The sequence below is a fragment of the Poecile atricapillus genome, chromosome 1, assembly GCF_030490865.1.
Source record: "Poecile atricapillus isolate bPoeAtr1 chromosome 1, bPoeAtr1.hap1, whole genome shotgun sequence".
Lineage (NCBI taxonomy): Eukaryota > Metazoa > Chordata > Aves > Passeriformes > Paridae > Poecile > Poecile atricapillus.
The window spans coordinates 25785902-25799157 of record NC_081249.1 but is presented as its reverse complement, the minus strand read 5'-3'; the positions used below and the strand labels follow the sequence as shown (position 1 = coordinate 25799157).

General features: G+C 36.2%; 1 protein-coding gene across 7 annotated transcripts in view; it reads right to left on the bottom strand.

Moving 5' to 3' along the window:
• Positions 1–13256, bottom strand: part of ATP11A (ATPase phospholipid transporting 11A) — a 115483-nt gene that overhangs the window by 54299 nt on the left and 47928 nt on the right. For all 7 annotated transcript variants that reach the window (XM_058849100.1, XM_058849108.1, XM_058849116.1 and 4 more), the window contains exon 2: positions 5410–5532. In XM_058849100.1, coding sequence (XP_058705083.1) covers positions 5410–5532 — 123 coding nt within the window. The remainder of the gene's footprint in view (positions 1–5409; positions 5533–13256) is intronic.

Genomic DNA, 13256 nt, shown 5'->3' with positions numbered 1-13256 from the left:
TGGGGAGCTCAGCATTACAGCTGCTTTCAGAATAGATCAGTAAAAGGCACGCACAACATTCGCAGCATTAGTCCCTGTCCCATACATATTTCTATCTACCCACCCTCTCTGCCCCCGCAGAGTATGCTACACAGTTATTTAGCAGCTTCATAAACATATGACCATGCCTCTTTCCACTGTGGACTTTGGATGCTTTTCTGACTTTCAAATGTCATTGCTCAAGGCTGTGTTTGAACTCATCTTGAAACTGCTATGTCATGGCCCTAGAGAGGCCAGACAAAGCCTTGCAGTTGTGAAGCATGACCTTAGAAAGTGTGGGACAGCCTAGGTCTCTGCTGGGTTCCAAGTAGCTCATCTTGATAGAGGTGGTTTAGTATTTCCTTAAGCTTCAGTATTTTATCTAAATGTGGCAACAAAATGAGAAAACAGAGCATACCCAGTCTTTGCATGTTTATAATAGCACTATGAGCAAGTGCTGCAGAGAAGAGGTACAGTACAAGGGCATGAATTTCTGCTGAAAGAAAGGAATATTTCAACAACATCTGCTGAAACATGTCAGAATTACTTAACTTTATTAAACCGTTAGTCACTCTGATTAGTTGTGAGTCATCTCAATCAGATTAGCATGGAAGGTAGCTAAGGTTTCCCTTGCAATGTATAGGATTCCCAATACACAGCATTACTGTCGCAGGCCACTATCACAGAAACCAATGTTTGGATCAGTATTTGATGAAAAGTCCTAAGGAAACAGGCAGACAACAGAAGACTGCATCACTTGTGCAACAAATCAGGATCATCTCTGCTCCATGAATATAGCTTATACTATTACAAAGTAGGAAATAACAGCAGTACTGTTTTCCCACCCGAGTTCAATTTACTGCTTTTCTATAAGGAAGACCAGGAAATAAAGCTACAGCACAAATGAGCACTTTATAATTTCATGTGTAATTTGCTTCTAGTAACACTTCTTTAGGGCAAATTCTTCAAGTAATAGCTCTGCATCCACTGTAGAGTCAATCTCTTATTTCATGCAAGAGTCATATCCCACTACTCTTCAGTAGCATCCTCCAGGAGGATAACCCCTGCTGCCTCCAATTACGTTGGTGACTCAGTCACGAGTGGGTTCTGTAGCTGTAAAATTTCTCTTTATTAAATTATGACAGTAAAAGTTTGCAGCTGGACAGGACCACCAAGGCAAAATACTGTGTGTTGATTACCCACAGACTGAATTGAAGAGTCAAAGTCTTTGTAAGTCTCCTTAACCCAACTTCCTCTATTGGGTGGTACTGGGGGTGAGAGGGGAGGAAAATCTGTTCTCCTGCCTAAGGTTTGTGAATTTTCTAATTTTTCCAGGTCAGGTTTGTCAGAGACACACAGGAAATTCTTATGGCTCTCATTAAATGGGCTAGAACCATCCAGGAATTTTTGAAATTTTTGTCTCTTTCTTTAGGTTTTTGTTTGTTTGTTTTTTGTTTGTTTTTTTTTGAAGGGGAGGCGTTTCCAAAAGCCATAAGCAGCTGTAATTAAATATATTCCTATGAACTCCATGTTGCCGCCTAAAAAAAAAAAATTTCTTTTCAGTACAATTTTTCCCTGTGTTCAAGAGAAATGTACACATTCAATCAGTCTTCAGTTCATTGACTCAGGTAGAACAAGAAGTGCAAACCCCTACTTTGTCAACAAATGAGCTCCTTCAAGCACATTAATTCTATAAAGGTATTAGAATAACTTCAGGAAAGGGGAATTTGGATACTGAAAAACATTAAATTAAAGCAAGCTAAAAACATCATCATGCCACTACATAAATCCATAGTTTGCTATGTATTGAATGATCTGTGCATGTTCGTTCTGGCTTGGGAAAAGGTACAGACCAAACCTGAGCAAAGGCATGGAGCAGCTTTCACACAAACAATTATTGAACAGGCTAAGGCTATCCCTCCTGGAAAGGAATATGGTGGAACACCATCAACAGAAACAAGTTTATAAACAGGGAATAACAGTCATTGTTATGTAATGACTGGATTCAATTATTTGGAATATGAACTCAAATTAGCAGTAAGATTTAAAATGAAGCCTCATAGTTTCTTTTGGCAAACATTTCTACAGTTGAACTATTCTTTATTCTGAGAATTAACATGTGATTAAAAAGTATTGAAGGAATTCACAGAGGAGAAATGTATTAAAGACTACTAAATACAAAATCATACTCCCAGCACAATAATATAAAGCCTGAACCTTAAGGAACTTTTGTACTATAAAGTTATTTTATAATTTATTAGTTTTCCCAAAAAGTAAAATCCTGTTTCAGAAATAAGAGGTTGTTTCTCACCATGTTTTGGTAGCTGCTACTGCTGCCTTGTTTAACTTAGTTTCCTTTTAATCTGTAAATTCTACCATAAAGTAAATAGTACCAGAATGTATATAATTTTTTTTCAGAAAAGATCAAGCCACCTCCCTGCCAATTCAATTACTTTCTTTCTTCTACCTTTGAAACATTAGGGTTTTTCTACCAGCTGACATTTTTCCATGCTGCAGCACCATCATGTGATAAATTCAATCAAGGGCACATAACAGCCACTTCAAAGGCCAACACCCAAGGCAGCTGAAGTAGCTAAAACTTAAATCAACAAAAGAATCCATGGTGCAAAGGTCACTGTCTCTAGAATGTAAAAGGAACTTCATGCACAGTCCAGAAGATGTGAGATTTTGTCTTTTACTACTTCAACCTGCACCTTTTGCAATATATTGTTAATATCATGATTGAATTAACACATCAAATCTATAGAACACTTCTGTCTAGCCAAGGACCGTCCCTGTATAATTTTTCACAATCATGGATGTATCATTAAGCAGACAGAGCATTAACCACATTCCACAGTGACACTGCAATGTACATGAAATATTTGTCTGGACTTGAATCAAAGTATTACCTTGCTGACAGCAGGAAGCCTCTGGTGAAGTATAGCAATGTACCTTTGGAAGGACCAGTAAAGTCTAAGGTTCATATTACTGCTAGCTGATGTCTTTTTCAGAGCATATGACATGGCATTTTTTAGTAAAGCAGCATACAGACAGACTATTTAATGACATTTACTCATGCTTTTCAACTACCCTTTCTAGAAACTCAGTTTGTCTTAAATTGGTAGAGTCTATACTTGGAAGCTTAGAGTTCTTCATCCTTGAAGAGCAATCATACACTTTCTTACATAAGCACTAAACACCTATAAAAGCTCAGCTGAAAGTTACTGTCTGTATTGCTGATCAAAGATGAAGGAAGTATCCTTCATGGTTGAGGTAACATTATACAGACATGTACCTTTACTCTATTCTAACGATTATGTACTTGCCCTCTTAATTTTGCATTAATTAATTAATTTTAATTTAATTTGAGCATTTAGTAGGAAACTCAAGTCTGCTTTCCCTGCACTGTAATAGGTGCCTCCTCCAGAGGGTTCATGAACAAGCAAAGGACTAGAATGGGTGAAAGGGTAAGAGGTAGCAGCTTACAGAACCAGAACAAATGCTGGTCAGGCTACAATGGTGCTTTATTCAAGCTGTCTGGGATGCAGCATGGGAATAACAGTTTACTTGAAAGGGACAGCATAGAAGTTTTCATATACAGGCAACAGTCATCAAAAACAGCTTTCAGCAGTCTAAGGAACTGTTCAATATTATAAAGCATTTACATGAATTCTGTTCCCTCCTGAAATATCACCACTGTATTTACTGCCACAAAGGCAACCTATATTTTATTTTTTAAATGAGGTTAAGTTTAATCAACAAACAGAAGAACTAAGAAACATCATGTATATATAAAATGTCTGTATTTCCACTAATACTTTCTGTTTATGAAAGACTATTTACAGTTACAGTTCACAGCTAAATAGCTAAACATTTAAAATATTTAACTGAATATGCTTTATATCCAAATAAAAATATAGGGAAGTCTCTGTTCTGAACTCGTTGAAGTCATACATATTTACCAGTTGCTGGCAAGAATTCCCTAGTTCAATGCACATTTAAGTCATACTTAAAAAATCTTACTCTGAAAAGTAAAGCAACTTGCAACTTCCACTAACTTAATAATCACAAGATGTCAAAACATAGTTGAACAGGATTTTTTTTTTATTTCAAGAAAAGTACCAGCAGTAACTTCAACAGCTTTATTTACATACATCTCAGATGAGATCAAAAAAAGTAAGAAAAATGTCAGAGTACAGAAATTTGCATTGTGTTTTCCCTTCCATAATTCAAAAGGCAAATACCCTGTGTAGAGCATAGGATTTGCCACTGTTTCTGACTGTACCTCAGCTGTACTTCATATGCCTTACCTTTCAAGCATTCTATCTAATTAAAAAAGCCTAAATACTACACTGCTTCTTAGTACATTTTCTTCGAATGAAGTATGGTAACAAGGAAGTAAATAGAAAAGCTCACATGAGAACTGACACACCATTTGTGAAAAGTCTGGTTCTCATTATGTTAATGGCTGGCAAGTGTTCAGGTCCATGAGGGTAATCACTCAGTTCCTTGAGATCAAATGCTACCAAGGTTCTTAAAATGGCTGGGGATTTGAGACATTCAAAAATAAATTCTCAGTAAAGGAGATATTGTTTTGAATTGATTATTTCACATTAGCTGAAGCTATGAGCTCATGAAGATTAAAATCTAAGTATATTGCAAACTTGGGAGTTATTGAGTTGTAAGCCATACATCACGTGCAAGCATTCAAATTTCTATGCCACTGCAGTATAAACCTTTGGCTACAGCAAGCCAGTTGGAAAGTGCCAACATCCCAACTGCTCACAAAAAGCTACTGGAGTTTATGGAAGTTAAAACTCACTTGACAAGGTAAGGGACAACTGGAAGGTTTCTAAACAGCACAAATGTACTACACTGCCAAGACTTCAAGTACAATGCACTTTAAAGTGAACAACAAAGATTGTTGACAAAGTCCCACAGAAACAGTAAGAGCTTTTGAAGGCAATGACACTGTTACGGGGGAGAGAGTATGATGAATCTAAGTATTCAACAAATTAAATTATTTCTAGTACTTTGAGGTATTGCTTTTGAGTACAAAGGATGCAGTCTTTCTTTAGGAAGATTTTATTTACTTCAAGATTGCCTCAAACGAAAATTGCTTTTATCTTTGTTGAAAGGCTTATTACTCAAAGACTGTACTATACTAGATACTAGAGTAAACATGGGAGGAATTATTCTATTTCTATTCATTTTAGTGGCAACTTAGCAATTAGTTTCTCTAGAAGAAATCTGAGATATCTTCATTTTACCTTTGCTGGTTGTGGAAAGGAAAAATATACAGGAAGCCTAAGAAAAATCTTCAAATAAATGAACAGAAAGAATAACTTCAGCTGATTTATCTAAAAGAATGAAAGAAAATATTGGTACCTTTGATGAGACTATTCTATTATCTGGAAATCTCTGTGGAATGTACGCTTCAGCGCCTGGAGGTGGTTCACGATGCCCAACATAAATAGTCCGACTGTCCACCCAATTCTCTTCTCCAGCACACTACAGGGGAAAAAATACAGTTACTGTGTTAGTTTACTCTGTATTTCTGCAGTAACATAAGTCACACTTTCAATTAATTAATCACATGCCTGACCATCAACACATACACAGCCACCAGCACATGACCCCTCACACTTTTCTGCATCATCTCAAGATCACCAAAACACCTAAAGCCAAGTCAAATGTCAAAACCCTGCCTTAACTGCACTTCACTTTCCCAAAATGCAATGAGAGCATCCATGAAAATCACTATTCTGATGTTTTTGTTTATAACTGAAAAAAGGGCAAATGGTTTAAGATTCTCAGTAAAATTAGGTATTTAGTAAGTATTTCTATGTTTGTTTCTCTTTTTACCACTGACAAAAATCTGTGCTAATTAAAATAATATATGACAAACACTTGACATCTTGACCAGCAAGCCATAACTTAGAATTTCATTTGCAGCAAAGTGAAACTCTGTCCTTCTGAAATACTAGTAGTAATCATTTCTCCACACATCAACAAGCTTAGAGACTCTTAGGTTGCCAGGAAAGACCTCATCTTGTCAGCTCAGAGCACTTCCCTTTCACAGACAGCTGTAGAAAAAAAAGTAGGTGCGCCAAATGCTCACATTCACATCAAACTCTACCACACCTACAGCTCCCCCAAAATTAGTATTTCTGTGTTCTATTAACTGTAAAAAAAAAGTTCAAATCACTGTAGAACCAAAATAAGCATTTTTTTTTAACTTTAGAAGTTAATTTTTGGGGGGGCCATGAATTATAAAATGACCGTCCCTTATTCACAATCTAATTCATACCTACCTTATGAAAAACATTTTTGAAGCACAGCACACATTTCTAACACTTGAGAAGCCCAGGCATCAGCAACTTTAACATCATCATATGGTCAAACCTGGAGTAATTTAAATATGCTATAATTTAAACTCAGAACCTCTGGTTTATGTTGTACTGATGCATTTACACAGACTTTCATTAATTAGATTAGAGGGAAGCCTCTTTTCTGCATCTTCAACAGCTACATTTAATTAGTACATCAAATATGTCCTGGGCATCAGTGTCTGCCTGTATAGGTTAACTGTCAGACTGACACTGAGCAAACTAACTCCAAACAAACAGTGTGACTTTGGTCATCTACACAGCCAAAGCATCATTCCCCAAAGCAGCTTGTACCTTCTTGACAGAATTTTATCATACAGACATGGTACCCTCTTTTCTAGCCAGTCTTAATGTCAATAGTTACAGATCATTTACTCTACTAGTACACACTTGGCTAGTAAGCCTAAAACAAAATCTAGTTCTCAAACTTAGAAAACATTCACCCTAACATTTTCTTTATCAATTCAAGTCTATGTGATTTTTCCACTGCCTGTAAGTGCATCTCAGCTGAAGATCACTTTCTACATAATTTATTGGGAATAGATGTATAAAATCTTGCGATACTTTGCAGATTTAGAGCAGTTAAGCTAATAATTATCTCTGTGATGTGCGTGACTTGACATTGGAGGGAACATCAAAAATATAAAAAGAAAACCTATTGGACTCAGACTATTAACCACAAAATAGCTGAGTAGAAGCCATCAAGTAAAAGGTAAAGTGAAGCAGAAAGATTAAAGAAAAGCAGCTTCTGCCATAACAGAAGTAGATACTAGAAGCAGACACTACGGACTCAAAATCATTACTTGATTCTTACACATGACAGACAAATGAAGGCATTATGTTCAGAAGGATAGGACCAAAGGAAAAAATTGCAACACTAGGCATAAAACTAAAACCAAAAGTAAACCCCATGTTTTTCTTATGTGTTCACCTCTCAATAAATTGAGTCACCTGATACCTTATATGACACTGTTCACAAAGGAAGTACAAACGACTCTTTTAAGACACACCAATAGCTCAGTGAAGGTTTATGCTAAGCCACATAACTGCCACTGGCTCAGTGGGAGTGCACACACAAATTTTTCCCATCTAGCATAGACTTGAAACTGAGACATGGGACGGTATAAAAGTTACATTGATTCTCCAGTCAAACAACTTCTCCCTTACCACCCAGTGGACTTGTCAAAAAGTGAAGTGTCATTCAGCCCGCCCACTTCTTAAGGCCAGGTAACTTTCTTTGAGCAAGCCAAAACATTTTGGAAGTTATTAATTATTAAGCATGATGATGTTTCCATAATTCACCTTACTTCTATGGTAATAAAACATGGTATCTTTTACCATTTTACCATTAATACTTTATCTTCTCAGTGCACCAAATGTACAACACACACAAATTATCTACAGACACTTGTGCCACTTAATACCCCTAGGAATGTAAGGGAATGTGAGATATTCCTGTATAATTGTACAACACATTTTAGTTTTTCATTAGGAAGGGCATTCCAGACATGCAACACAAACATTACTCCTGATAAATCAAGTGCCTAAGTTCAGAAATGATAAAGAGCTAATGGGAATGCCATCTAACCTTTGAAAGCCAAGAAATCCCTCAGCTTCCACTTTCCTCTATAGAGGCCTAGGTCAACAATTTATCTCACAATTATTATGAGCCAGTCCAAGACAGCATGACAAGGCTCTTAGCTCAAAAAATCACTTTTTAAAGTTTCAATGATAGATTGAGTCTTTATCATGACTCAGTTAAAACAGGCCTCTGAAATTACCTATGAACCTGGGATGACAGAGCTCTAAACAGCACCCTCCTGCCACTACTGTCAGTGTTTGCAGGTCTGAGAGCCCTGTAATGTGTCAACACTATGTAAACCAACCACTCTGGAATTTGTATCCTTAAAGCAAAGTATTACTTTAAGCATTGATATAAAATGAAGACAATCTCTTCCATTAGCTTAATTTCATCTGGTTTTATCACAAATTGCTAAATTTACCACAAATGTATAAAACAATATCTAACTTAACTATGTGATAACACAGAACATTATTTTTTTTTCACTATGTTAATAGGTGCAGAAAATAAATGCACTTCAGCAACCCAATTCAACAACTTCAAACCTCGAAACCACTCACAGTCCAAGTACAAATAACTAAGCATGGAAGAAGGCTCTCTTTGCCAGTGAGGTAGAACTGCAATGCACAAAGTCATGTGCACTGTTCAATGTGGCAACAAGGCAACTCACTTGTGTGAAGCAGAAAAAGATACTCTTAGAAAAACAGCACTGTAAGTCAGGACATGAGCCACATAAAGAAATCGAACTACAGCAACTGAACGTCTGGTAATGCCAACCTCCAAAGCCAAACACCCTCATCTGACAGTTCTTTTAGTGTTCTGGTATTACAGCTTAAAGAATGACACCAGAGTCACTAAAAAAAAGCAGTCTGATGCCACTGCCAGAACAATGAACTATATTCACTCTTTTTTTAAGTTCCATTGCTTAAGCCCATTAAGAGTATGTCCAAGAAACCATAAATATACCTTAGCATTATCTGCTTCTATTTTTAGTGTAAAGCTCAATGTACTGAGCCATAGTTTCATTAGCACATCAATGAAATGTTACATATTTTTACTCTTTCAAGCAGTGTCAGCAACCATGAAAGCAAAGACCAGCAAAAGACAAAGGCACAGAGACAGAGACAGTTAACAGGATGTTATCTTAAGAGTTTAAGTATTTCTGCAGCTCATTTTTTTCTGATTTTAAAAAAATCAAACAGAAACCAGCTTGAGAGTCACCTACATGCTACTCTGGTAATTTTTATCTAGATTTAATTTAAACAAATGTACTGCCTAAAAAGACAAGGGGCTTGATACTCAACAAGCTTGATACTTACTGGTTTTTACAGCAAAAGGATGACAGGAAGATGCTAGTGGTAGTTGCTGGAAAAGTAATTGACTTTGAAAGATTTCAATTCTTCCCATGTATTTTTAGTAAAGAGATTTTAACGTATGATTCACGTATGAATCGGTGGAAACACTGAATGACACTTCCTTATTCTCCACTTGAACTAATAACTTGGGCATAATCACCAGCAACAATCTTCAGTTCAATATTGTATTTTCTCTCCAAATAGCAAAAATACAAACACTACTCAAATAAATTAATATGCACTAAGTACAGCTGAAAACTCAATCAATCTGCCCTGGCCAGGCTCTAAGTACATTTTGCTGAACAGTATTCTTCTCTTATATTTTTTTCTAAATGCTTTTTGATTAAAAGGGATAGTGCACTCTAACCACACATTTGACAGCAACAAATTCTCAGCATCAGCTATAGCCTTGTTCACCCACGTTGTTACTCCATTCCTCCACACAGAAGTGCTTTATATAGATAGAGGCAGGCTTTCCTAACAGCCTGGTGTTTTACTGAATCACGAATATTTGATGTCAATTAAGCAATTAGCACCACTGTTAAAACTGTACACCAAACACACAGCTGCTCAACCACTTTGGAGTTTTAGGATAACAGATACTGAAAGCCATTATCACTCACAGTTTACAGGAAGAATTAATAGTGCAGAGTGTGAAAAAACATTCACGCATTGCAACAGCTTTGCACTAAAGGCTCTCAGTTTTCAATTTTTCATTCAGTGAAGAGAAAAAACTTCAATATCTCAAAGCTGTAATTCATTAAAGTGAAGAGAAGAAAGAAGTTTTCTTTTCTAATAACTGTAAGGAAACTATCCTTACCATGCACTGTTTACCAAACCATGATATCATATAATCTCATCTTTGTCTTCATTTGTCAAATGTACTGACTGCCTGCTCTTTTACACTTGACACCATTCTGAAGGATTAGGTGCAGCCATCTTCCTTTGCAAACAATAGCACAGAGTGCAGTTTTATCCCATTTTCCAAAGCCAGTCCTTTTAAGGGTAGCTTGATCTACAGATAACAAAAATCCATCTAAAGAAATAATATTTTAAAAATAATCTACATTTCCTAATATTGCTAACCAGTAAAATAGATTAAGCTTTAAAATAGTCCACTTTTGCAAAAAAAACCCTTCTAATATTATGTATGTATTTGTGGAGATAAAGGGTGAAATTCTCATTTATTTAAAGTCTCTTAGATTTCAAATGATAGGCCAACTCACAAATACCTATAGAGAACACTTAAGCATTACATTTTGTTCATAGCATTATACCAGCCCTTCATATGAATTTGCCAAGCTCAGAATGAAGAGTATAACTTAAAAGCTGTTCAGATTGTCCTGTTTTGTATGAATATAGAATAGCACAGATAAAAAAAATCATATAATCAGATTAACACCCCATTCATATTATCAGACTAACTCCCCGCTAGGTTTTATATTCTGAAAAAAGAATACCTCTGTATGAGACAATGTAAACAGAAAGTAAATTACTTCATTCACCTACAAGTCATGGACATATGCCATTAAATAACTAATTTAATGGAATACCGAAATGCAGCTCTTCAGAGGCAGCCACAAAAAAAAAAACCAAAAAACCAACCAATCAAAAAAAAAAAAACCCCACAACAACTCTCTCCCAGAAACTTCTGTGACTAATTAACACATTTCCTATGGGTCACTCATAATGGGATCTGTCGCCACAGAATAGTACTGCATTTCATTTCAGCAAATGAATTTTAAATCCTTGGATGATGACTTTTGTCAGAAATAACATCTGAAATTAAAACACTCCCCAATCAATTGCCTACAAATCACAGAATATTGAACGTGTGTGCAGAGGGAAAAGAAAGAAGATATTAACATTCTTTAACTGCAAATAAATTATTTTATTTATGATTCTCAGGTAAAAGATGTGATTAGAAACAAAGGCAGGTACATCTTAACCTCAGAAAATGGTACCAGGCTCACAAATTTCCCAGGCAAGCCATATTCTCCACTATTTGGTGCATCCTGGTTTTCTGATCTTTCCACCTCTTGCAAAGGTCTTGTGCATGCAGACAGAAGGGGAAATGGATTTATAGCATAGGCTGAAATTAGTTTTTGTGACACTTTTAAAGAGGAAATGAAAAAGTATAATGATGAAATGATGCAAAGTTCTGCAATTCACAGCTGTTAGAACAAACATTGTCACAACAGCAAATGTTCCAGTTTCTGTAAAATACCTAACACTTTTCTAAGTGTCCTTAAAATAAATTTTATTTCAGCCTTCCAGTTCCTGCCTGCTTGAGCACTGTACTTAGGAGTAAAACATTTCTGAAGCTATCCTAATAAAACTATATTCCAGTTGTGTCATATGAGCTGGCACTGGGACACTGCAATATAGCACTCTGAAGACAATATAATTCTTTCTGATTTCCAGTTTGGAACATAATTTTTAGCTGAATTCCTCATACTCTGTACTTTCAATGGTTGAATAATTTGACCTCTTGGATGACAAAGCCAGTGATCTGTGTTCCTCCTAAGAAGGGTTGCAGTAGTTCTTTTTTTCACATACATAAAAACTCACCTGAGTTATTCAAGGAAGATTGAGATCTTTTCTAAGCAGTCAATTTAAATTCCAAATACTGCTGACATACTGGCCCACTAGGTATAGCTATTTCTCACGTCTGTGCTTTCTCTTTGGGTTAATCTTTAGTTCCCCTGTTTATTTCCATGAAAAGTAACCATAAAAGTGATAGAGATAAAAGTCTCCTATTCCATCCACATATGCAATCTTCATTGAGTTTCATGGAATCATTGCAAGGATAGTAAGAAAGATCTGTGACATAGTGAATTACTGGGCATGTGGAAAAATGCTTTTGTTACATTTTTCCTTCCTCTCAATGTACCGGTTCTGACACATTTTGCCCCTTGTTGCCAGTGGGGCAGGGACACCTTGCACCTCCTGCTGCTCTGCCCAGGTCCAGTCAAGGACCCCCTCTACATGGAAATCCTTACAAGAGTCTCACTTGCAATTAGAAAGGCAAATAAGAAAAAAACTACACTGCAAAGTGCAGTGGTAAGAGAAACTACAAGGGAAAGTGTCACATAAGACAGAAGATATTTGACAGCCTCAGTACTTAAATTAATTAAAAATCAAGTTTATTTCTAAGTAGCTCCAGACCAACAGCTGAATTAAGGTTTGCAGAGGAAATTTACAGCTTCCTTAGGTGACAAGAAAAGCCATAAAAGAAGAGAAATTTCGTTTTTTTAAGGCAACTAAAAGCCACTAAAGATCTACATGCAGGGCCACAATGTAGTTTTGATGTCAAGAAAACACTTCCCCCCATCGCTAACTCTTGTCATCACATTTAAATCTGTACAAGTTCACTGCCAAGTAGTAATTACTATCTTAATGGTCAGTGTCTGTTAAGGCTTGAAAAGGATTTTCATTCCTCAGTGGATACAGAGCTAGTGAACCTATGATTCTAGCAGATGGAAGGTGAGGCAACCTTCTTGTATTATATTATGATAGTGCAAAACTAACAGCATGTAAAATGCTGGTCTTGCAGACCACCTAGTCAGTGACCAAAGAACGTCCAAATGTTATTACATGAACTGTCCCATCCACAATAGTCTAAAGCTTCTTATATATTTGTACTGGAGAATCATAAAAATATTTACTCTAAACTCATCTCTATATACCTTTACATATTTAATTATTTATACTTACTTGATACTCAACTACAGTTTCTCAAAGAACAGCGACTCTAACCTTTTTGAGGCTGATTTTGCTACACTAAGGCTGCTTTAAAAAAAGTCTACTGGTATATAGCTGTAGCTGTGTGAACACAAATACCTGAGGTCAGGCTGCAACCTCATCAGAAGCAAATAACCCAAGATAAAATTGAGCGAGAAAAACTAC